Source organism: Apteryx rowi, unplaced genomic scaffold, assembly GCF_003343035.1.
Source record: "Apteryx rowi isolate R43461 unplaced genomic scaffold, aptRow1 scaffold_146, whole genome shotgun sequence".
NCBI lineage: Eukaryota > Metazoa > Chordata > Aves > Apterygiformes > Apterygidae > Apteryx > Apteryx rowi.
Genome location: NW_020447708.1, coordinates 1741078 through 1766681, shown reverse-complemented (window position 1 = coordinate 1766681; position 25604 = coordinate 1741078). Strand labels below are relative to the sequence as shown.

Genomic DNA, 25604 nt, shown 5'->3' with positions numbered 1-25604 from the left:
TTTTTTTTTTTTTTTTTTTTTTTTTGGCATTCTGACAGTAACCATCCCAATTTTTCTTTCAAGTTTTTCATGTTGCCCTGTCATTTTATCAAGACCTGAGGTGTGGCGCCAGCACTGGGCTTCTGACCTGCAGAATCACCAGTGTCCTTTGCTCTCATCCAGCCTGGACGTTGTGATTGAGCCTGTTTTTTATGACATGGCTCACCTATGCTCTGTCATAGAGCATGAGGCAAAGACAACTGTCTGGTCCCTTGCAGCATCTCCTCTCACAGCTACAGAGCTAAGTGAGCAACAGCTTTCCTATACTAGTGTGCAGGATTTCCAATACTTTTACATTTTGGGATCAGAAGAAAACCGGCTGAGTCAGAAAAGCTTTTTATTTGTGAAAATAAGGGGTGAGGGGGAAAGACACCTCATAGAACAGCCAATATACCGATAGAGATGCAGTTTTTGTTTTTAGAAAAGGCTTAATTCTGAACCCAGCCAAAACTTAGTTGAAACTGATACCTGCAGGCCTTCTTTCTGCTCATTTCTTCCTCAGATCTTACTTTCCTCTGATGTAAAAATTGCTGTGATGCCAGCCAGCCAGCTGAGTTTCTGGCCAGTCTAATACTAACAAAAGATGTTGTTCCCAAGTAGTTAGGTGGTTGTAAGTTCAGTCAGTATTAAAAGCAGTTGAAAAAGTCACAAATCACCTCCCAGTCTACATATCAAATATGTGTACTACTTTCTCTTTACTCTTGATTTACCTGTAAACAACTTTAAAATAACACTTAGAATTCTAAATTATTCATACCAGCAAGTTCTTAGTGCCATAAGAGAAACATAGTTGTCCTTAGAAGACGCTATAAACATATGGCAGTGTTGAAATATTTACATGTTGTCTTCCCTTATATTATATTATTTCGTAATTTGAAACCTTAGTGGGAGGTTTTTTGTCTTTTATCAAGTTCAGACATGGAAGCGCAAGCCCTCTGCTACAGCTGCAGCATAAGTGTTCTTGAGTTGTTTAAGCACCAAATTAAACTTTCACTTTCCACTAAGCTGTCATTTTTTTCCTCCTCTTGATTTTTATTTTTAAACAAATGGTTTAAGTGTCTGTTGAAGCTTTGCTTACTTAAAAAAAAAGATAAATCCTAGCTTTATCCTGTAATTAAAAGCTACTCATTTGAAGGAGAGAGAACAGGAGACCTTTTTAGAAAGAAGACACTTAGAAGCGAGGGAAGAATTTTAGAGCTATAAGCTGAGTGTTCTCCAGTTGGCAAAAAGACTGAGGGGAAAGACCTAAAGATCAATCACAACAGGGCTATGAGCCATCAGTGTGATAGGGGCGTAAGAAAGTGCTATACTACAGTGTCAGGCAAAGTATTTCCAGGAACTGTAGAGAAGAATTAATGCCATTGAACAGAGCACAGGTGCAAGCTTATCCRGGATGCCTGTGCATTGGATCATTCATGTGCAAGCCAGAGGAGCTCCACCTGGAATAACTGGCGAGGAGAGCTACAGGGGTGGTTAGGACAATAGGAGGCAAATATGCATGCCAATGTCAGAAGATTTTAATTTGCTTAGGCTAGTAAACCTAGTGGTGAAAGAATAGGATGACTCCTGTGAATACAGCAAAGGGGAAGATACCATTTAAGAACAGTTATTCAAGTTTAAAGGAGTGGGCACCAGTACAAATGTGTACCACTTGGCCCTGAGTAAATTTAAGCTGAAAATTAGAAGAAAGCTCTTAATACTTAGAAGATTCAGGTTATGCAGCTGCCTTCCAGTGGGAATAGAGAAAGTAGAAAGCAACCAGCCAACTCCTAAATATTTCATATGGAGCTCAGTAAGTTTATGATGGGCTGGGAGGTCTCTGCCAATCTCTCATTCCTCCAAGTGAACTGTCTATTCAGTCATTCTCCTTCAAGGTACATGTTCACTTTTCAGTTGCTCTGACTTCCTCTTTTTTGAAGGACAGAACTGTTGCTAATCAAGCACTTTGATGGTAAAAGTGCTATTCTGACAAGATCGCTTCACTGATGAATTGTGCTTAGTTATTTTCTGATCCTCCCCATCTTCTATCTCTGTTTCTTCAGTCACTTCTTGTTACTAGATCCTGCACTTCTGTTAGTGCATTGTCTCTTTGTGTAAGCCTAACACCTTTTCTTCCCTTTTTAAATTTAAAAAAATAAAAAGTAAAAAAAATCCACCCTTCTAACTGTTCATTACAGTAAAGGGAAAAAATAATTCTAGTTGAACATTGGTTTTGAAGCCAGATACTATCTAGGGAGTATTCTTAAGACCGTGAACCACTCTTCTATCCTTGAGTTAGTGGATGAGCTTGGTTTATTCACAGCACTTTCTTTTGCTTTAGTTTACTGCTCTTTTTTAAAAGACTATTGAAAAAACTTACCCTGTGAATGTCAGTGTGGGATGCTGAGTGAGGGAGAACCTTTGGCAGCATCTACAGTGTTAATTCAACAGTGGCAGTGAGCGTTCCCGTGAACGGGAACTTGATCATCCATAGCGCTAAATCGTTGGGAAGTTTGCAGGTACAGTTTTGGCCCATTTCAGCTGACGCTCTCCCCAGAAATTCCTAGACACAGTTCTTGAGTTGGAATGGGCCAGGGAAGTTCCCAGTAGGCATTTTGGATGCAGCTATTCTGTTAAAGAGGGTAACAAAATTTAACCAAATGGACCAGGGTAATTTGGCCAGTTGGCCTCCATTCCAGAGAATGGTCCTGGGCAAGCGTAATTTATTATTGTCAAGGTAGTTTCTATATAGTTCAGTGAATGGAGATCTGAAAGATGAAAAATGTGAGTGCAGGCTTAATGAGACCTGGCAAAGTCGCTTGTCTTTTTGTACCTGGGTGTCTTTAGCAGTACAGCAAGGATAAGGCTTTCCTTTCTCTCACACTGCGCCTGTTGTGTGAGACATTTGGGCTGCAGGTTGTCTCCCTCTCTGTACATGGCACTGTGTTTAATTGGGACCCTGCATTGCTTCCAAGGCACTCCCCCAAAATCAGACAATTAGTCTTCATAACGATGAAGAACAACCAAGTATTTTAAGATGTCTGGAAAAGCTACTCCATGAGTGATGCCGTGTCAGTGTTCATTGCTTTCACTTTTTGCTATTGTTTTCAGAGCTCCTGAGGTGCGGGAAGGCTGGAGGCTAGAAACCATCAGAATCAAATACTTGGAGAAAGAACCTTTATATCTCCATTTTACTTTCTTCAAGTATATCTCATACTGGCAGGGCAACATGAAGGCAAGCAGATTGCCTGGCCAATGCCTGTGCTGTCCTGGCACAGTGGAGAAAGCGCTTCATGCTTCGGAGCTGTCAGGCTGGCAGTCTTCACCACTAAATGCAGCTCTAAATTAAAGCTAAATGAAAATAGAAAATTTGCTTCAGAGCTTGATCACATCATTTTCTTCCATCCCTTTACTTGTTCAGTGGCTAAGGAAGGAGGCTGCTCCCTTGGTAGAAGCATCTGTTGAGTTATAAACATTTGTGATATTAGAGCATCTTCACTGTGTACATTTACGTACGAGATCATTACAGTAGCTGTTTTAAAGATATCCATCTCTGTATTACATAAAACCTTTGGCAGTAAAATTGTAAATCCACACAATGGGGTGTTAAGCACACAAATCCAATTAAATCCTTCAAACAGCTTTGAAAGCCTCTCCCAGAGGGTACAGAAATGGTTATTTGCGATTCTCTTGAATTGGCTTTTATGGCAGCTTGCTTAGAGTGTCTGTGACAAGTAGCCTTTTGGGGCTTTAACACTGCAAATGATAAGTTCTTGCAGCAAGCAAATGAATCAGCTGAAGACTTGGTTTTACTTTTTAACAGATCCTACACAAATGGGAGGCCTGAGTATGCTGCTTTTAGCAGGGGAACATGCCCTGACTGCACAAGAGGTAAGGAACTATCTTCTCCCTCACTGCAAGCTCAGTTACCAAAAGCCTTGAAAAGGAGTATTTGACAAGCTGGAAATGAAATTTAATATACATCTTAGGTAACCTCAGGTGCCACCCAGGTGCGAGCCTCATATTCCAACCATGTATGTAGATGTTGGGCCTGGTTTTGACATCGCTTCAATATTAACTTCAGTGACCGATTAATGTATGATCAAACCATGCATGTCTGCCCGGTGATGATGCTCTCACAGACAGAAGACTTGGAATACAGTGATGGTTAAAAACAGGTGGTTTGCAAACGCAGCCACTCTGTGGTTCTGTTTTGAAATCTGACCCTCTGCACCAAAGAAACAAGCTGTGTAATCTGCTTTCACCAAAAATGTAAAGCAAAATAATTTTCATATATACAGCCTGAACAAATCTGGTTGAGGGATCTGTTGGCTGTTGCCAAGTATCATGGTGGGCCAGAAATTAGCCCTTACTTACTAGTGAGTTACCATATTTTAATAGTCCTGCTGGTGAGACAATAAGCACTGGTCTGAGAGACACCTAAGTGACACAGCAGCACATACTAGGAGATGGTGTGGTAGGCTAACTGAAAAAAACTCACGAATTTGTTGTAGAATTGGTAAGATTCTTTCCTCTACAACAGGCAATTTGAAATTGTGTTGTGTTAGAGTTGGTATTGACATTGTGGAGAATATTGGTGCCTTTGGTGCACTAAGGTAACTATTGAGGTATTATCAGTGAAGAGGTTCAACATTTAGCTTGAATAAGCACAGGTCTTGAAACGCTATTATCATCTTAAAAAATGTTAATATAAAGCAGTGGAGCACTAGTACAGTTTATTAAGAACACTAGCATAGTTTATTAAGAACTTCAGAAAAGATGAGGAAAGTGATACTTATGTAACAAGTCTGCTAATCCCAAGTAGATTTATTCAACGCCCACTGATTTTCTGTTAAGTGTATGTAATGGATGTATAGGGACTTTTCGAGTCAGGTGTTACTTACAGTTGTCAGGACTGCAAATGTCGGGTGCCAGTGTGAGCATGCATCAGTGCAAGAAGAGAAAAGAGGCACAACAGCAATATTTACAGAACGGCTTTGGGGTTTCAGTCTTCATATCTGTATGCTGCTGGTTACATTCCTGTCCTCATAACTTTTTCAATAGACTGCAGAATTTTTCTTCTAGTAATAGGGTTGATACGTGATTGCTTTCCAAACACTAGCTTGAGTTACCAAGCAGGTAGGCAGGAAAAGTTAAAAACCTTAGCACCAATGAACAAATGATTTAGTTAAACAATTAATTTTCACTTGGCATTTGAGTACTTCCATCAGTTATGCAAAATGGTGATGCATACATGAGCATATGTTGTTAAACCCCTGAACAAAAACGGCTAACATGTCTGTTCTTACTATTTTCGTTGCACTAGACAAAGCTTGATCCTGTCACTTTATTACAACTGTTTTATTAGAAGAAAATCTGAAACTGCATGAGGAATGCTCCTTGCTTTCAAGCTCACCTTCCTGGTTACTCTCCTTTACCTTGCCGATGATGACTTTTGCTTGCCTTACAGCAACACCTAGTGGCCTCAATAGGTTACTTCTCAGAAAACTCCTTAATAGTACCATAGTCCAAAACCTGGCTCTTTAACCAGTATTCCCCTTGTCGCTGCTGTATATAGCAGGGCCATATTAAAATTTGCTATCAGCTTGTGAGGAAGGTGAGCGTATGTTCCAGGTGTCTTTTATCTTTGTTCTTTTTTGTTCACTTTAAAGTACGTTATGATAAACTGCAAGGGAAAGTGAGGATACAGAGGCAACGTCCTCATGGCTTCCTTCTTTCTGGGAATGAAAGGTTGTCTTCTATACGGTGCCATGTTACCCAGGGGCTACGCAGAATGGTGTCATCTGGGGTGTAAATCAGAAATGAAAATTCTTTCAGTGTAACTGACGATATGTGGGTAGTAAGAAAGAGAATAATTCATGAAATGTTGAGGACTTTTGTTACAGCAGGAGATGACACATATGCAGTGGCAATGTCTGTCCATCCATTACCTCCAATAATTATTTTAACACTTTGGTCAGCTTCAGCTAGACCAAAGAGTTACGAGTTCTGGAGATAAGGAATTTCTGACAAGTTGGGAAGGAAGGGGGAAGCAGCTGGGTAGAAGAAACAAGTTCAAATTAGTGCTTCTGCCAAGCAAAGGCAACAACATTAACTTTTTTAAAATACCAGAAATTGATATGAAATGTATGATTATCCTCACCCCGAAAGAGCCTCTGAGTCTGTGACTTACTAGACACCAAAAATCCATCCTTTAAACACAAAGCTGTAGGAAACAGGGCTACCCTCATTCCACGGCTTGTGGTTCCTGTATCACAACATGAACAAGTCATGCCCGACTCCCACCACATGGCTCCAGATGCAATGAAAAGACACGTCCTCCCTCTGTGTGCCTTCCTGGGGAGCGAGTGTGCTTCTAGCTCTTGCGTTGCAGAGGCTTAGCCATAATAATCACTCTCAGGAGGGCTGCTTAGCTCAAGCACAGTGTTGCTGGGGCAGTGCAGGTCAGTGGCTTCCAAATCAGTGCTGATTTGTGCTGTGCTGACTGGGATCCGTGTTCACACAGTCACGTAGAACTTCATAAAACGTGAGTTTTATGGGTAGCTGAATCCCAAGTGCTTTCACTCCTGAGAAGTTTCCCACCAGTGAAGTGGTCTGAAATGCACCAAATGAACGCTCAGGCGTGCAAGCAGGACCCTCACGTGTTTCACACCAGTGCAGAGGTTCAGAGCTTCAGAGGCAGGTCACTCAGAGGCAGAAGGGTGGGTGTGCATCTCTGGTATAACCCATACCATTGCTGAGTGACAGAAGTTTTAAACAGATAATACACAAACATGAAAAAGCAGTAATAAAAATATTAAATCAATGAAAACTGTAGCACAAACCATTAAAAAGGCAAAAGTAAGGTGTGAGAAATGTGCATTCTTTGATCATTGGAACCCATTGTGTCGGTACGCTTCTGTAGTACACCATTAAAGTATCCTGCTCAATGTTTAATAAATACAATGAAAGCATTGATTATGGGAGGTACTGTTGTCACCCCTTGGTTGTATGGCAAGGAGAAAACGAGTTTAACTGTGTACGTCAGCAAATTGTCCGGTGGTGTAGTTCTCCTTGGCATGGAAATTGCTGCAATTGGATCTAGTGTTTTGAGGGAAATATGGGGGTCCTGGGCAGCAGATTTCTGAAACAGAAGTGCCAGTTGCACTGCTGCAGGGCATAAGCATCTGGGACAAACAGCAGCAGGAACAGAGGTACAATCTGTATTTGCTGTAAGCCTGGTTATTCTGTGATGCCTTTTGCTTACAGGGACCAGATGCAGTTGCTAGCTAAATCTCATACTTGCATTCACTAGCAAATGCTATTGAAATGCTTGTTCTGGTAACAAATAAGATAAAAGTCACATTTGCATGGAAATATTTTAAATAATCTGAAATTGTATGGAAAATTAAAAATGTTATGGGAAAAAATCCATCCTATTATTTAACTTTTTTTATTATCTTCCTAAAATCCCACAAAGTCCTTCCTTTCATGTTTTCTGTAAGTCATCTTACATACCCTATTAGCAGTACCTCATGCTTCTACAAGTCACATATGTAAATGTTTTACACCCAGATGTGACATTTCATAAATGTGTTTCCTATTTGATATAACTCCTTTAAGAAGAATGCTTGAATAACACATTTCTGTCTAATAATAGTATGTCTAAGTTTTGTCTTAATTTCAATAATGCTGTTGCTTTACCACAGTCATTTCTTTGTATTTTGATTTCAGAATTTTTAAGTGAGTTTTTCTTGCACTGCTTCTTGTAAGCACCTCTAAACCATATATTTATGTACATTATTTTAGCACTTTTAGGATTGTGGTGCCCTTAACTGCTTATTTTCTTGCTGTTAGGTGATTAGGGAATTTTTTTTTGTAAATATTTTTGTCACTTAGCAATCATCAGTGTCTTTGAAAACTTTTTCTTTTTTAGCTTGTAAGTAATCAATTTTATTCTTCAGAATGAAAGTATAAATTACAGATATAGCAGTGCTGAGAGCATCACCAATACAAGGTAGATGTATATGTAGCCTAAGATCATCAATTTCATATCTTATTTCATAAAACTTATGCAAAGGTTGGAATAAAAAACAATCCCTGATATTTTCACTCTCTTTGCTTTTAGATGAATGTCAAATATGTTAAAATGGGTGCTAAATTATGTTTTCACCTGTTAATTGAATTCAGCTTGTCCAGGACTGTGAAACATTAGATTGTCCATCTTCTGTTAAACACTGCTGCTTGTTGCTGCTGCCTGGTATTTCTTTTTRCCTGATGTTGTTCTTAGCTTGAAAGAAACCCCCTTGAGGTCTTATTCTCCGCACCCCTTGTTTCAGGTTTCCTCGAGTACTTGCCAGTCTGATGCGACTAATTCTACGGAAGCCTGTCAGAAGTCGTCATTGTTTCAGTTTGCAGAGGTGAGTTTCTTTAAAAAGGATTGCTTCCCCAATTTTGTTTTTTAAAGAAACATCTGATGTTTAGCTGAAAGATGAATCAAAACTGTTTGAGTAAAATTTGTGATTTTATTTGTTTTTGGGGGGGGGGTTGTTGGGGTGGGTTTTTTTTGTTTTGTTTTGTTTTTGTTTTTGTTTTTTTTTTGGTTTATGGTACTGGATCATTTACCAAGCAGATACGTCAGACTTCAAGTGCAAGAGAGTTTTGGCACATGATTGAAGCCCTAGCACAATAGTGGAGCCATGGTTTAAGCMGTAATTTAGAGATCTGTCATTCCTGCACTTACTTAGCTTTTAACTAGAGAGTCTTAATAATTAAAGTCTCAACAAGTGTATTAGGATGTTGAAGTATTACCACAGTATTATCATAAATGACACTGGAATTAACCAACTTTAAGTATTTCTAAGGTATTTTTGTATACTGTCAATTGAGCAATGTAATATTTTATTCAGTTCCTTTTGATAACAGTCTGTTTCTTGCATTTTACTGGTAAGTCTTTCAACCAGTAAGACAAATCCCAACTCACTCACTGTTTGAGTTCATTTTACAGTGCCTGTGCAGGAAAGCACCAGTCATGTGGTAGCAGGCAGAAATTATGTTGTGTGCTGCAAGTTAGGATCTTGCTAAGAAGCCTCCAGCTTCTCCTTACACATCAAGCAAGGATTTTCATGGGTGCCAGGAAACAAGCATGTCTGCACCACTAAAACCTGCAGTTTGGAAGTAGCTCAGTGATGATTAGTAGTTAGAAATGCATATTAGTTTGTTTGTCTCATTTCCCAAGGAAATTAAATAGCTCATAGTGAGGYTGCACCTAATCAGTAGGTAGTAGGTACATGTGTCAATAGAAAAATAATTGGTACTTAAATCTAACATTAATCTGAAGTGTCATTTGCAACAAAAAGAACTGACATAAGTTAGACAGCATAAAATGCAGTTCCCTCAGTGCCTGGGGTAGATCCGGTATCTCTTTTTAAAGTATGTGCATATGTTGTTCTTGTGTCCACACATCTTCCATACTAAGCAGCAATTTGTGCTCTATCAGCACCACCATTCTGCAGTCAGGTCTTTCACTGAAATGTGAAATGCAGCATGGTGTTAAGTTTTTTGTTGCTATCCCTCTTCTGACATATCAGTGGGCAAGTAAAAGACCTTTAAAAAAGTCAGCATGTTATATTGATCTTGGGAAAAATTTTCATTTTGAAAAATGATTCAAGTACTTGTCACAGATCAACATTCACTTGTCTTCTGGGAAAGCAGATACTGTTCTTTGTATGGACATGCTCGGACTCATCTGCATGGTTTTTAAGTACCAGGAGCCTTTCTGTACAAGGGATCAGAAATTTAGCGTGTTAAAGTTTGATATTGAAACTGAAGAGATAATTAATACAAAAATAATTGTTTTCCTGACAGATCTCTTCAAGCACATCACAGCCAGATGTCCCCGTGGCTGTAAAACCAACTGAGGAGTCTGCATTGTTTCAGTTCGCTGAGGTATAATAGCTAAAATATGTTGGGGGAGGATGGGAGGAAGCAAGAAGAATTGTCACTGGATGGCTAAGCGCTCTATCTCATAAAGGTTCCCCTCAGTAGAAAAAAACATCAGTAGAAGTACATCTTCATGACAGCATTGTTTTAAGAAAATCCTGAGGGAAGTGACCATTGATTTGACGAGACATTGGCCAGCTCTACCAGCTATAGTGTACACAGAAGGCGTTGGGCTTGTGAACATTACCTGGCCTTCCATACCAAAGGACAGCTGCATACTGTCTTTTTCCAAATAGCCTTTTAACTTACATCTAGGAAAACAACAAGTAAAGGATGTTCTCAAATGACATTATGCACTGACTGTGGAGGAGGCTGCAGCAGTGGAAAAGGGCATCTACTCTAGAGGCAAGAATCCTTTGAAAAATAAACCTGCAGGGCAAAAAAAGCATATCACAACAGCTACAAGGATATGTAACAGCATCATTAGATAGTGACCTATTAAGTCTATAAATTACTCCTATGTAAGTTATCCTCCCTCCTCTGTGTAATGAAAATTTGGGGTTCGTAGAGATTGCTTTTAAGAATTTTCTTATCCCGTGTGCTTAATGCGCCTCTATGAATTGATTTTCCACACATTCTCTTCTTGCCCATTTGGGGCAGTCTGGTACTGCTTGTAGAGCCACTTACATTGAGGGAATATTCAGGCTATGCCTGAAAGGACTGGGATTGGAGCTGGTGCTACCCTGGGGGTGCATTATGGGATGAAAGGACACCCTATTCATTATTCCTGTGTTTACAGAGGTTTGACTACAAACAACATGCTTCCTCCTGTTAAATTTCAAACTAATTGTACACTGTGTGTTTTTACCTTGTCAAGGATGGGTCTTCATGTATTTCTTATGAGGTCCAATTAAGAAATAATAATTTACAGATGCAGCAGCTATAAAATACATGTTCAGAAACATTCCTGTAAAAGATACAATGGAATTGATAGCTGGAATCGTGAAGTTGTCTTCATATGTGCCACCTTTTTTTAAATTGGAAAGATTTTTTGAGAAAAATCAATGGAATTTAGCAAAATGAAACCATAGGCTGAAGCCAACCTTTTAAACCAAGTAAAGGATGTAAGCTATCGAACGTTTTATAGAGAATTTTATTGCAAAATCTCGCATAACTGAATCTTCTAATTTAGTCTTGAAAATCTTAGCCATCATACATTCTAACTAAACAGCACTTCTAGCTATCTGCAGAGTTGAACGGGGTATGAACTGCCTTTAGTACAGTATTTTCAAATCACCTTGTAAATGTGACTCAGCCATACCTTCCAAATTTCACAGAACCTACAATCTGTTCCTCTCCTAAATGAGCAAACAAACAACAAAACAGCAAACCCCCAAATTGTTGTAAGGATGTGACAGTGTGTTGAACCACATATCTACTTTGCTGAGCCAGCTCATTTGGCCCATTGAGTGCATGCATGAATCATCAAAAGTTGGGGGAAAGAGGTGCTTACAAAGTTGATTTGAAACTGGAGAGGACAGTTTTAAATTTGGGAGTAGTCTCTTTTCCTGTGAAAAATAGTAAAATGTATCTGCAGTCAGGAGTGGGTTGGATTTTTTTGGTCGTTCTTTCAGTATCTGGAACAGAGGGATTGAAATCTGAACAGGCCAAAATAATAAAAAAAAAAGCTTGTTGGTCATGATTATTCCCCCTGTGTTATGCTGTTGTTGTTAAACCCAAATGGCAGTGACTAACATGTTGTTTTTTATCCAAAGCATTAGAGAAATGGCATTTTTTAAGATTGCAGCCTGATTTCATTTAGGTTGTTCCAGGGGAAAATACTGAGCATGCTACAGACCCTCTTTAAGCCTTTCTTTCAGCTATTAAAGCTGCTTGTGCTCTTTCTAATACAGGGGCTTTCATTTGCACAGGGTGCCATTGTCATGTTTGGCAAAAATCCCATTCTGTACTGTGCCACTTCTTACTAGGTCCCATCCATATGAATGTGTGGCTGCATTTAGTAAGCTAAATTATGGTAAGGAATTTGCAGTAGGCTGCAGTCAGCGATATGCAGTGCTACAAAAGAAAGAGGGAGAGGGATAAAGTAGTTATTTAACCAGCAGCCAAGTAGACCTGTGATATAATGTGAATTGTGCTGTGGTCTGGTGCGCCTGGAGACTTTTGGCAGCCATCCCAACTGATTTTTTGTTCTGACTGGGTGTTCTTCATATGTTCCCTTTCTCTTTACTCCCTTCACAGCAGGATGAATAAACGTGGTTCTTTGTGAAGACAGTGATCCCATCGAGTAGATGCGTCACTTAAAATGAACGGCCTTTATCCCAGGAGTACGGTCCCCTGTCACTCAGAAGGAGCTCATTATATATTGTATGGGATTCTTTCTTCTTTAGAGCCTCAGTTAGCCTTTCATCTGGTTGTCTATCCCAAGTATTATAGTTTTCAATTAAAGCTGATGAAGATATGACTAATGAGGCCTGCCTAGTGTTGACTTGCCACAACAGATGATGTCAGTCCCAGGAGTAAGACTTTTTGGGTCCTGCGGGTGTGCAGGCAAGTTCACTGGCCTTCCAAGAGGCTGTAAAGTCCTTGTAAGAGCTTTTTGAATTCTGCAATGTTGCTGAGTTATGGTCTTGACTTTTTCATTCTGGTCTGACCTTGCAAATATTTGGTCTGCTTTTGTGCCTCTCATCTGTACCTTTGTGGAAAGCCATTATGTAGGGCAGTGATTTCGGAGCGGTGGGCTGTGTTGCATAGTGTGGTTGTTGTTTGCAAGCTGTCTGGTCACATGGGCTGGATGCTGTCATCCTCCGTGCCATGTGAGGGAAGCAGAACAGATGGGACCCCTTGCTCTCTTGGTCTTATTGGGTGTCTGTTTGGCAAACGCGAACAGATGGTGATGACTACTTCGTAGAGGAGAATCACAAGTACCTCTTAGATTTTCTTAGCTAAATTCTCATCTTTTATTAAACAAAGAAAATGCTTCCAGAAAGTGGCAGCAATAAAATTGCTAGTTTAACCATCTTAAAACAAATCCAAAAACCCCAAACTCTTTGCTTTTAGGTGCTCTTCTGAAACTTTTTTTCTAGGTGATCTAATGAAAATACAATAGCACCCAGCAGGCAACAAAGTGGAATAATCCTTTCTAGTCCAAGAGGTCTAGTCCTTCTGCTGAGCAGAAGGTTTGAACCCAGAACTTTGGTCAGAATGCCTTGAAATTGGGGGTGTGAGATCTGGTCAGGATCTCCTCTTACTGCCTCACTTAAAGCTGTAATCATTCCAGGCAATACCATTACATTAATAGGCAAATTTATTTGGTGTTTGCATAGATACTGAAGTTATTTAATATTGGTGTTGGAAGTGAAATGCCTGTTCTTGGAAAAAATTAAAAAACTGGTACCGTGGCACATGCTTCTTACACAAACTAAAATGTAATATGGTAGCTAAAATGCTGATCTGTATTGTAAAAGGGATAGTAACTTGATCCTAACGGTTCCTAAGTTAAACCTCTACATAAGAAGGAGCTATTTATGATTGTGGTGCTGCAGGTACTCATTATTCTGTTTAAAATTAGAAGATGGTGTTTAGCCAGAGAAAGAGATCTGTAATCTCACTGAGAACTGACTGATCAGCCTCCCACCTCTGACATGTAGCCAGCAACTTCAGCAGAGAGAGCTCTAAGCTTGCGTCTCTTGGGGTTTATTCCTCTGACTGTGAAAAGAGTTTGTTGCTGAAGTAAAATATTGGCTTCTTTCTTCCTGTTAGTACTGCAAGGATCTTGCTTGCATTTTGCTAGGAGTTCCAATACTATTGTCAAAACTGAATTCTTTACTCTTTTCTCACACTGTGCGTCATAAGGCAAGATATGTCTGCATGTTCTCAGGTTATACTTTAATGTGTCGGTGTTTCCCTGACCCTCTTCCGCCACTGATATTGCATTGGAGAAATCATTGAGAACTGAGAATGTATTACTATAGAATGAGAAAAAGTTAAGGCCCTCATCCTGCAAAGTGCCATGTGCAAGATCACTTACTACAGTAGGTTCCTGGCTGGGTTCAATGACCTGTCTCAAAACACAGCTAGAATTTTGGATTATTTTAGTTTAATATTAAACAATAATTATCAATACACATTTAAATATTATTCAGCTTATTTTAAGTAACTGGCAGTAAAATGGATGTTTTAGGTTTCTTTGTTTTGTATGTTAATGAATCTTCTTGACATTTGAAAAGTAAGCTGTTCAAATAATCTACTTCAAAAGAAAGACATAATATTAAGAGAGAGGCTAAGCTGATAATTTTTGCCTCTGAAAGATCATGGTCCTGAAGTGTGCTTCTTGTGATGGGTAAGATGTCTGGGAAACACTGATTGTCTTGTCCCTTGTCTTAGAGTTTTTCAAGGCTTCCAGGCCAAATACTGCCTCCTAGTGTCATGCCAGACAAAATCAAGGATGGGAAACATGATTAAATGCTGCATTGGTGAACTCACAATACTGCACTTGAAGTAGGTCAGAACAATTTGGCTGCCATCTACCTATAGCAGCCTGGAGATAAAAGCACTTCTGTGAAGTGCTGCAGTAGTTACTTGCTCAGGCTGGCACACCAGCATCTATTTAAAAAGCTAGATTTGATCTCCAGACATAGGGTTTCATTTCTTTTTTTTTAACTAAAGAAATAAAGTGAAACAGGCACCCAGCTCAGACAAATAGTCGTCTTCTGTATCTAGCCAAATGAGAATTATTGCCTATGCCTTCTGGAGAATTTTACTGAACCTTGAACACCACAGTTCATTTTTTTTAGACCACAGGTTATTTCCTGTTCACTTGAAGTTGCGTAAAGCACAGCAAGCACACAGGAGAATCTGCGTGAGCAGAATATTGTCCATGGAGGTTACAAATGGAGAAAACAATCCATGAACCTAATCTAAGGAAGAAATTCTGTATCTGCTTATATCCTGCTGACTTCTAAATGCCTGTTAAGTGTTTCTTGGCTAGGATTGCTTTTTTGAAGTAGGGCCTTCTGCCAGGAAGATCCTAAAAGTGACTGATGTAACTAACTCCTTTTCTTCAACTTTTCTATTCTTTCTCTCACTTCCTGTCTGTCTTTCCTGTTTGCCATTGAAATGTTTTCTCCTCTGTTCATTTAAAACCTAGATCTCATCAAATACTTCCCAGTTGTCAAGTCCTGGGCCAGTAAAGCACTGTGGGAAGTCGCCACTCTTCCAGTTGGCAGAGGTAAAGTTATACCTGTTACCATCACAATGGGAAGATGTGTGTGTGTTTTTTTCCAACAGTACAAATTCTGTAAGGCTTTCTCTAGAATCAATTTTTTTTTATTTTTAGAAGCACAAATTAATAAATAATTGAATAGTAAGATGGGTAAGTAGGCAGTTGCAATGGCCTGGGGAACTTAGCTTCTCTTTACGCACTTGTTAGTGTGCGTAGTTTCTTGGAGTCCATAATGAAAAAATTATGCTTCCTTTCAGAAAAACTAGCCTTATAACTATAATAAAAACAATTCCTGGAACAGTGGTGAAGGCAAGAGACAATGACATTCTTTTTTAATGAGGAGGTGAATATCAAGATTCAAAAATAAGGCTCAAGTATAAGGCCTGGAAGGCGCATTGCTGAAAGAAGACCCAGAATAGGGAGATTAAAGTAGATTTTGAAGTCATCAGAAGACTGTATATAGAGCTGGAAGTTTCAGGAGTATATTATATTTTGAAATTAAATTGACAATTGTCAGCAGTAGTCGAGAATACTAGGTGAGGTTTCCCACACAGTCCTAGAATTTGTTGCAGTCTTAAATGTAATCTTTTGGAGATTTCCTCTTTGATAGGGATTATCACTCAAACCTTCAAGGCTTGGCCTGCAAATGTTATTCCTCTTAATGACTTGAAAGATGAAGATGTTTGCTGAGCTCCAGATAAATAAGGGAGGATGTTAGCACCTTCTTCACACACTTTTTGTGCTTGTTTTTTCAAGACCACTTCATATTTCAGTGAGGAAAATGTTTCCCTGGATCCCACCTAGTGGCATGCAGCCATATGTTGTGCTGTGGAGGTTAATCCCTCTCCAGGAGAACAAGCCAGAGACTGGAAGTGCTGAAAGAAAACCCTGTGCTTTGAACCGCGCAGATTCCCCCGCCTGTAGCATGAGTACTTCGTGCCTTGTGCCGCGGACGGTAACACTACTAGGAAGGCAGGTGTTAAAGGGACATGCATGAGTGGAAAACAGATTTGTCTTGCCCTGTGGGCAGCCCCCAGGCAGCAGCCGAGCAGTGCGGGTGCGAGGGGGATTGCGGGTAGCTGGGATCAGTGAGCCGGAGGGGGATTCAGCTATTGCAGCCCCGGGGCAGCGGGAGGGCTAGTGACACGTAGCTAGGACCCTCGGAGCTGCTGCGGCATCCTGCATTATGGGGCAGTGCTGGGTTTTGACCAGTGCCGTTCGGCAGAAAGGCTGTTGCTGAGTCCAGACGGACTTTTGAATGTCAGGATTAGAAGTTTGAAGCAAATGGGAAGCTTGAGAGGCCTGAATTGAAGGGAAGTCCAAGTGCTCGGCCACAGGAGTGCAGAGTTTGTACTGCCGTTGGAGGAAAAAGTGAAGCCGAGCCTGGCAGTGAGACGTTTGCATGTTAGGCAGGTTTCTGTGGTCTCTCTCAGTGATGACTCAAATGGATTCCTGCAAGCCTAATTTAATACACAGAATGAATGTTAAAAGCTCTGCCTTAAAACTGACAAAAGCATGGCAGACCAGCTAAGCACATCCTCCTTATGCCTAGCTGTACGTTAGTACCACTGATCTATTTTTTTCTTTCGGAGATCTCGGAGCTGCTGGATTGTAATGGAGTGAATAAAATGTGAGAGATTCAGCTTAGCTTTTCAATTAGCAGTTCAGGCCCTGGGTTGAAGCGGCCCGAATAAACTGTTCGTATCACCTCGAGGGAATCTTAGGATTGCAAGTAAATTTGGCAGGCGTCTGCGCACGTCACTGTAACTCTGAACTGCAGACGGGGTGCACTGGAGGGGAGTGGGCTCCCACCCCCATCCCGCTGGCGTGCCAGGGGCCTGGAGCGTGGGAGCTGGTCGCCGGAGCCCCTGGAAGACTTCTGCTTTGGTGTACCACGCCGCGCTGCCTCTCCTTCATCTCTGCGTTGCATGGATTAATCACTTCTACCTCCTTTTTTTTTCCTCCTTCCCTGGGCTTTTCTTTCTCCAATCAGTATTTCACAGATGGTGAAAAAATAAAATGTAAAAGCAGGTTACTTTGGGGGAAGGGAGGGCATTTCTATAAGTGGTTGGAGCAACCACTCTGCAGTCTGAAGCCTGGAAGGCTGTCGCTGACGAGCTCTGCTCAGTTTTCTGCTGTGCCTCCACGCATGCTGTGTCTTTAGCCCTCAGTGCGGAGGAGCAACACTGAGGGGAGGCTGCGGTGGGTGTGCATCACCTCCCCAAGGCGAGGAGGTGGCGCTGTCACTGAGCGCCAGCAGCACTAGCAGCGCTCGAGTGTGAGCACTCTTCAGAGACTTGGGCTGTACTTGGCAGCGTTTGGGAGATCCTGTGAAAAGCTACAGCTTCCGAGGACATTAAGATAGCATTTTTGATCTTTTTTCTTTCTTTTCCTTTATGGTGACGATGGGGTGATTTCTGCAAAAAAAGACTTTGTGGGCCTGTTTGGGTTGAGAGAAATATGTGAATGAGTGGGGGGGGTGTAAAGAGGGGGCTAAAAAGTCATGAACACTTTAGTTCCCCGGTCCCTAAAATTCTGCACCTCTTTCCAAGAAAGCAATTACAAGAAACCTGCAAGCCTGCTCACAGATTGTGTGACATTCCTTAAAAATACAAGTTTTTCTACTTTATACTAATGTCCAATCCTGAGGTTGATGCTTTAATACATTTAGAAAGTGGTTATTTCTCTGTATCTAATTCAGCTTATTACTGATACAAAACACACTAAAGTACTGAAAAGAATCACAGTCTGATACAAGATAGAAGAGTCTTGGAGAATAGTCAGATACCTGCTTGCCTTGCTGAGGAGCAGTAATCAAAGATTACCAAAGGTTTGAGGGCTCCTAATTCACTTTGGTTTCATGGCATCTTTTATGTTTGCTATCGGACACCAGTGGGCAGTGCCGTATCTGAACAAGAATAAACTTCTTAAGCCATGACAATGAAATGATTTTGCAGCAAATGTCTAACTAAGCCTGCAGAAACAGCATGAGCTGGATTGCATGCTCGTGTGGATGGGTGCAGCCCTGCTGGCCCTAACAAAGTCGCTGGGAACCCTTTACATGTAAGAGTATGTATATGTGCTTCATTTCAGCCTTCTCGTCAAAGAGAGGCCTGACTGACAAGAACCCAAAATCTGGAAATAGCTTTTAAGGTCCAGTGGTATTATCTACCAGAGCAATGGTGGACTGGGGCTTTTGCTTTATTTGTAACAGTGAGCGCAGGTCTACACTTCTTTTTCAAGGTGTGATCTTATGAATGAATGTTAGTAATGGAAGGGAAATAATCCTTTCCAAAGCTGTGTGATAAACATAAAAGAGCCGTACTGGTGAAATAATGTTTCTTGGTTTTTTTCTCCTCCTCTGTTTTTTTTTCCTTTAGATTTCTTCAAGTACATCCCATTCAGGTCCTTCTGATTTATCAAAGCAGTGTGGAACATCAGCATTATTTCAGCTGGCAGAGGTAATATTAAAATACTGGTGACTAATTACCAATGCAGAGAGGAGGAGAAGTAATATGTTGATTGCCAAAGTCTGGAAGGCAAAACTGTACTACAGTTTTAATTACATTGTTGCTTATAGAAGCATAAATTATCTTGGCTTGGGTGCCACAAGTCAAGATTTCCCTAGACTAGCCATTAACTTGGAGGCTCTAAGAGCCTATGCTGTAGCTGATAAGAAGTACCAGTCCCTGCTGGCAAAGGGATTATCCAATTTCCATTTAAATTGTTTTAATTTCTTGTTTTAGGTTTTTGTTTTTGGGGGGTTATTTTTAGTTTTTTTTCAGAGGAAGGGCTGAATTAGTCTGTTATTGATATTAGGGCATTGCTATTGCAAATATCTGTTAAAAGGCATTAGCCACTTTGATTTATTTTTGCCTTTCATGCCTATTATTTTACTAAAATGGGGAATAAACAGGTCAATAATTTGTAAACTCTGCTATGATAACTTGTGGCTGACAGCAGATCCTCCTTCTGGGATCAGTTAAAACCAATGGCCCCTTATGGACATGTTGTATTTCTTTTGTTTCTAAGCTTTGTTTAAACTTCCCCAATCATAAAGACTGTGTTTACAATTTTATTTAGAGCTCGTGAAACTAAAACATCTTTTTTGTAGCCACATCCAGAGCTTTCAGTACTAGTTGGTTACTGCAGGAGAAGCAAAGGTATAAAGTGGAAAACATCCATGATGGGGGGGGGGGGGTGTCGAACTGACAAAATACAATTACTGTCCAATGAGTTCTGCATTATAAAGATTGGTCTTCAGCTTTTGAAAATTACAGAGTATGTTTACATGGCAGTGTGGTAGAAAAGTCACAGATGTAGCAACTGAAGGTTGGTAGCAGAACCTACCTTCCCTTAGCAGTGGGGTTCTCCTTTGCAGGATTTAACTGTGCTGCCAAAGCTCCAGTGTTTCCTCTGCCCAACCTGGATTTACCTGAGCCAGACTAGTGATCTCTGCCTCGTGCTGCAAGAATTTCAGAAACCTATTACAAAGAGTCCTATCATTGCTGTTATACTCATGCATATATTACTGTAAAAGGACTTTTTGCAAGAAAAAAATTGCTGATTTGAGAACTATAAAACTGACCTAAAGAGAACCCAATGATCTGATGAGAACGTCCATACTGACCACATGGCCTGTGGGGTGAGCAGCAGGATCGGGAGACTCCAGAGCGTCTGGCTCAAAACAAGCCTTTTTCATCTGGTTTCACTCCAGTGAAACCACTGTGTTTGGATGACATTTGTTTTAAAAACAAAATAGCACTGGGAATTCAGTTTGGGGGGCTTTAGAGAGGAGTACGAAGAGGAAAGCATGTCTTTCCAAGAGAAGCTGCTTGATGGTATGAAGTACTATAGCGTCAGCATGGTTTACAAGCGATCCAGATCTGAGTGGTTCTCCCAAGGCAGTGCAGAAGGAGCATGACAACTTGAGGACCTTGTTGCAGCTGCTTTCCTGAACGTGGCTGTTCCTCAGACAGCATGAGGGTTTAGGTTTCCGTAACTGTTATCTCCAGAAGAAGATAACCATGGCAACCACTGCTGCTTTGCAGTTCTTTGCAGAATAGGTCTGTGACATAAGAAAGATTTGGAAGGCTTTTTTACAGCCTTTCAAATGATTTTGCACATCGAGATATATGAAAATGATTGTTGAGATTCACTTAGCTCCACCCCCTTCAAGGTCATTTGGAAAATGGAGGAAAGAACTGTAGATAGGAGCCTTTTGGAATTGTGGGAGTGGATTTGAGATTTCAGGTGACTTGGCCATGGCAATATTGAGAGATACTGTGCTGTTGCACTGCACTTAGGGTATTCTGAAAACCATTCTAGCGATGGGTTTCTGGGTTATATAAAGGGCACTTAAAGGATCGTGGAAAAGCCACTGAGGTCAATTGGAGTATTTTTTTTTTCTTAGAGTGGTAGAATCCACAGGCCTTATTCTAGCACTTAACCACATAATCAAGCTTGATCCGCTTCAGTAGGGCTTTAACATTGAGTACTGTCCTATAGCATAGCTTGCAGTCCTAAATCAAGATTCCAGAGAAATTCCCCTTGTAGCACTCCTGTAAATATAGGTAAGTAATGCTAACAGCTGATATGCTTGTTTCATGGTGACTGTTTTTAAACTCCTTTTAGATGTGCCTTGCTTCAGAAGGGGTAAAAGTGAAAGAGCCTGGGAAAATAAAAGTGGAAGCATCAGAGGATGTGGCAAGAGAAATTCCAGAGGAAATGGAAGCAGAAGAACTGGAGAAAACAACAATAAAAGACTCCTGTAAAGGAAAAGTAGAACAATCAGAGACAGGAAAGATACAAGACCGGGATGAGACAAAAACTGAGAAACCAGAAACTGCAAAATGCAGTCATTTTACCAGTCTTGTGATGGAGAGCAGTCACTTTGAGAGAAATGACAGCTCAAAGGATCACGTGTGCCGTTCTCCAGAGCTTTCAATGGCTGACATGAATATCCTTGGGCTAAGCAAGCCAGAAAAGATAAAGAAGAAAAAGAAAAAAAATAAGTTGGACCGGCACTCAAATGAAAAATCCACCCCCAAGAAACCCTGTAAAAAGAGGCAGTCCTCCGAGTCGGACATTGAAAGTGTAATGTATACGATTGAAGCTGTTGCAAAGGGGGACTGGGGTGCTGAGAGACTTGCTGAAATTCCCCGCAAAAAAGCGCGCCCTGCTTCGAATGTGAAGGGAAGCCTGTTGGATACAAAATCACCAAAGAAAAAAGTGAAATCGAAAGAGAAGAAAACATCAAAGGAGAAACCCACAGAGACCACCAAAGAATCAAAGCCTCCTGATTTCCTTAGTATTACAGCCAGCAAGGAAGTACCCTGTGAGGCTTCTGATAACGTTAAAGTGGAACCACTGACCCCAACAGAGGAAGTGGTACCCCAGAGCTTACCAGGACAGGTCAAAACTGAGGACAATGACTGTGTTAAAAAGATAGAAACCTGTGGCTCCAGGAAATCGGAGAGATCTTGCAAAGGTGCTCTTTATAAAACTCTGGTGTCAGAGGGCATGCTCACATCTCTGCGTGCTAATGTGGACAGAGGTGGGTGGCTTTGACCTTGTTTATTTACAGCATAAACTGCAAAAGTCTTCCTGGCGTGGGAAGAAAAGCAAAAGTTGATGTTTAAGGTGGAGTTTGAGAAGTGCGTGATGGGAATTCTGTGTCTAATTGCCTGAGATATGTGGGGCTTTGGTTCCATGGTCCAGGGCAGATCTTCTCGAGTCCTGTGGTCTGTATTCCTGCTTGCCTCAGAAGCTCTTAACCTCTCTCTTTTTGTCTTTCATCACCTGAGATTTAGCTTTTGGACCCAAGGCTTGTTTAGTTAATTCATCAACCTACTTATAAATTACATATAGGACTTGTATTTCATGTAATCCCAAAAGATTAGTTTTTTTCTATATAGACGACTCCTGGGGTCATGGTTGTAAGGGTAGTGCTCAGTCCTAAAAGAGGTTGCTGTGATGTGTTTTCTGTTTGGATGTTAGTTTTGCTGTGGGTGGTGTGAGAGAACCCATTTGCTTGTGGAAGGATAAATTTGAGATTAAAATTTTTGGTAACTCTCCATGAGATATATTGAAAAGAATTTTTTGGATTAGTAGATCTAAATGGGTAATTAGTGCAGTCAAAACGGAAAGGAAAAAATGTTTGGAATTTAGGGAAGTTTGTTAGTGTAAATCTACTCATCCTTTTCCCCTCCTGTATACCTCAAGAGATCCTCAGTTTGGAGGTAGTACATACATAGGGAAAACAACAGTCACCAACGTCATTGTTCACTAAAAAAAACAAGGTTGTTTTGACACCCCATTAAGAAGATCGAACATCAGAAGTTGTATTACTCACTGGATATATGAGTTCCTTGTGAGCCCACTTTGTTGTGACACACTTTTTCTAAAGAAGAGAAACAATTTTCTCCCCCTATCCCAGGTAAAAGAAGCTCAGGAAAAGGCAACTCCTCAGATCATGAAGGATGCTGGAATGAAGAAAACTGGGCTTTTTCCCAAAGTGGGACAAGTGGGAACAAAAAACTGAAAAGACCTAAGCCAAAGGAAGATTTTGTTTTGGGGTAAGTTGCAGCTAGCACTGTTCAAAATTTTGACTCTGTCGACCTGATAATTAAAGAGAATTCCTGGAAATTACAAACCCAGTTTGGCTGAGTCATACTCTAGTTTCTTGTTGGTTATATACCAAAATAATTCCTTTGAAATCTTCCCTGGTTTACAGTGCTGTAAACAAATCTGAATGACATTATTTGCTCACATCTAAAAGAATCACAATATTTACCTGCTCAAGATTTGGTGAAGAGGGTTAATTATATTTTCAGAGCACTTTGCAAGCAGTATTTAAAGTTCTGTGTAGGTGTTCAATCATCATAAACAGAATTAGACTAGAAAAAATGGAAATCTTTGCCCACTTGAAAAGAGATTACTTACAGAAGAAAAGTAAACAATATTCTAACATAGCCAAATGATTAGGATAAATACATAAGTTTTCCATTGTAGAGGCAAGATAGTTAAATTGTTCCTATCCAGTGTAAAGATATTAAATATATCAGAAGAATAATTAATGATTACAAATGCATTAAAATTTAGCAAGGCTGCACAGAATTACTTTCTAAAATATGAATAACCATTTTTTTCAGAGTATTAACAGATTTATGTAACTTCAGGCATAGTTGTTAAATCCGCTTAGCCTTTCATACTTACTTGAAATTCTTGGAAACTTCCAATTATCTGAATTCAGAGGGGAAATTGAATAAAAAAGGAGTAGATTCTTTCCACAGTGTATGCTTAAAAATGTAATTTTTTTTTTTTTTGTACAGGCTTATGGCAGTCTTTTATATAACTTGATCTATCTGAAATGTAGCTACAACTCACTTTTACAGCAAAGGTGCTAAATTACTGAAAATCTCCAAATGTCCTTTTGCTTGCAATACTCAAGAAAAATTAATGGCACACTTCTTTTATTTTTGGTACATTATATGTAAGTTTTGTACGTATCTTATGACATCGTGTGCCATCAAATACATAAATGATTTTTTTCAGTTTTTTTAATATAAATTTAAAATTCATATCATGAAAACTGCAAATGCATCTCCAACTAAAAAAATGTAGCTGCAAATGATTTATTCAAAGTTGCTAGGAAAATTATGTAAATAATTCATTCATTTGACAAGTATTGTTCTACCATCGTTGCCTGCCTGGATGGGGAAAATACATATTTGAGCATCTTGTTTCCTGATTCAGTCATGTCATTAATGAATATTGTTCAGTGAACTTTGTAAGAGCTGAAGCAGTAATTTATGGAGTGTAGGTGCTGGAGAAGGTATCCGTTATCCCTCTTCATTGCACTGCCTAATCTTCTGTCTTCTTGAAGAGCTGGTTTTATTTCTACCCGCTCCCCTTAGCTTTTATTGCTCCCTTCATTGCCATCTCCCATCCTCAGTTTTGTGGGGAGGGTGTTTCTCACCTGCTCACTGCTGTTAGAGTTACTAGTTTCTCCCGTTATTTCCCTGTGTCGCCTCACCTCCGTCAGGAGTTGCCCGCGCTGTCACTGGCGTTCCACGTCATGCTTGCCTTGGTCACTTGCAGCCACGCGCCTTCGCGGGCAGTGCTGTGCCCRCACGCGGCTCCTCCGTACAGCCCCGCGCGTCTGACCAGGCTTGCAAAATGCTCCAGGAATTTATGACAATACGAACGATCCTTTAAATAATTAATCACTGACATAGTGATAACGGCACTCTCTAATGCCCCCGTGTCGCACAGCCTATAAATTATTAGCCAGGGTGGCAGCTCATCTGCTTCCAGGGCTGGGCCTTCCTAATTAGAGCTGTGGCCCCACATGTGCCCTTGGGATGGGAGAGGAGGCAATGGGAGAGGGCCTGGGGCAAGCGATGGGATTGTACGTCAGCTGTCGAAGCAGCAAATCACCCTTCTGGCGATGGCAAAAAGAGCGTGGGTATGGAACAGAAAGGCAGCAGCACAGAGCACCTCTGATGTCAGCTATCTCCTTGATCTCGTATGCCGTCTTCCCATAAAAAAAAAAAAAAAAAAAAATGCAGTTTGCCAGGAGCCCAAACTGTGTTTTACAGTGGAATCACACTAAATGAAGACAAGATTGCTTACCAAAAGAAATAATGATTTCAGGGATAAATCAGACTGCATTCCTCTGAAAGCTTTGGTGCACAGAATGGCACTTCATTTTAAGTGCTGTTTCAGAGAGCCAAGAACAAAATCGTATTTTTTGTGGTACTTCCAAGTGTGCAGTGTTTAATGGGCATCCCATCCAACAGTCACGCCAACGTTTGTGGAGTGCTGGTTTTCCGTAGCAAACAGAATTTGAGATGAGTAGGAAGATTCATTGTTCCCCTGCCATTGGCAGCTCCATTTCTGATCTGCCCACTCCTCTCAACAGCCTTGCTGTGCAAATTGCCTTGTATTAAAGCACAATTCCTTCCTATGTTCCTGCCTAGCTACAAAAATTTACTAAAGAGTAGTGCTTATACAAGATACCATAGTCATTACCGCCAGAAGTGCCACGCTATCCCATCAAGTTCAAGCGTTTTGTTGTTGTCCATTATGAACAACAGTACCACCTCTGTGGAGTTTTTGGGTAGTAGGTAAAGCTAATTATAGTCCTTCACGTTGGGCTGAAGTGTGAGGGACGCTAGCTTTCTGAAAGCATGAGCTACATGCATTTTTCCTTTCGTAACAAATAAAACATGAGAGGAGGAACTACTATGCCACAAAACAAATGTATAGTTAAATCCCATCCCAAAGCACCTGTTTTTGGGCTGTTTTTTTTCCTTTTCCCAGAAGAGTTAGGTGGGTTGGATAATTTGACATTTTTGTTCTGGTTTGAGTTGTTATTTTCTTTTAGTTTTGAGACATT

The 25604-nt window shown here is 40.4% G+C and overlaps 1 protein-coding gene across 5 annotated transcripts in view; it reads left to right on the top strand.

Moving 5' to 3' along the window:
• Positions 1-25604, top strand: part of BBX (BBX, HMG-box containing) — a 143328-nt gene that overhangs the window by 92770 nt on the left and 24954 nt on the right. For 4 of the 5 annotated variants that reach the window (XM_026058346.1, XM_026058349.1, XM_026058348.1 and 1 more), the window contains 7 exons: positions 3842-3909; positions 8358-8438; positions 9886-9966; positions 15128-15208; positions 18583-18663; positions 20837-21758; positions 22641-22779. In XM_026058346.1, the coding sequence (XP_025914131.1) occupies positions 3842-3909; positions 8358-8438; positions 9886-9966; positions 15128-15208; positions 18583-18663; positions 20837-21758; positions 22641-22779 (1453 nt within the window). The remainder of the gene's footprint in view (positions 1-3841; positions 3910-8357; positions 8439-9885; positions 9967-15127; positions 15209-18582; positions 18664-20836; positions 21759-22640; positions 22780-25604) is intronic. The other variant, XM_026058347.1, reaches the window with a different exon arrangement.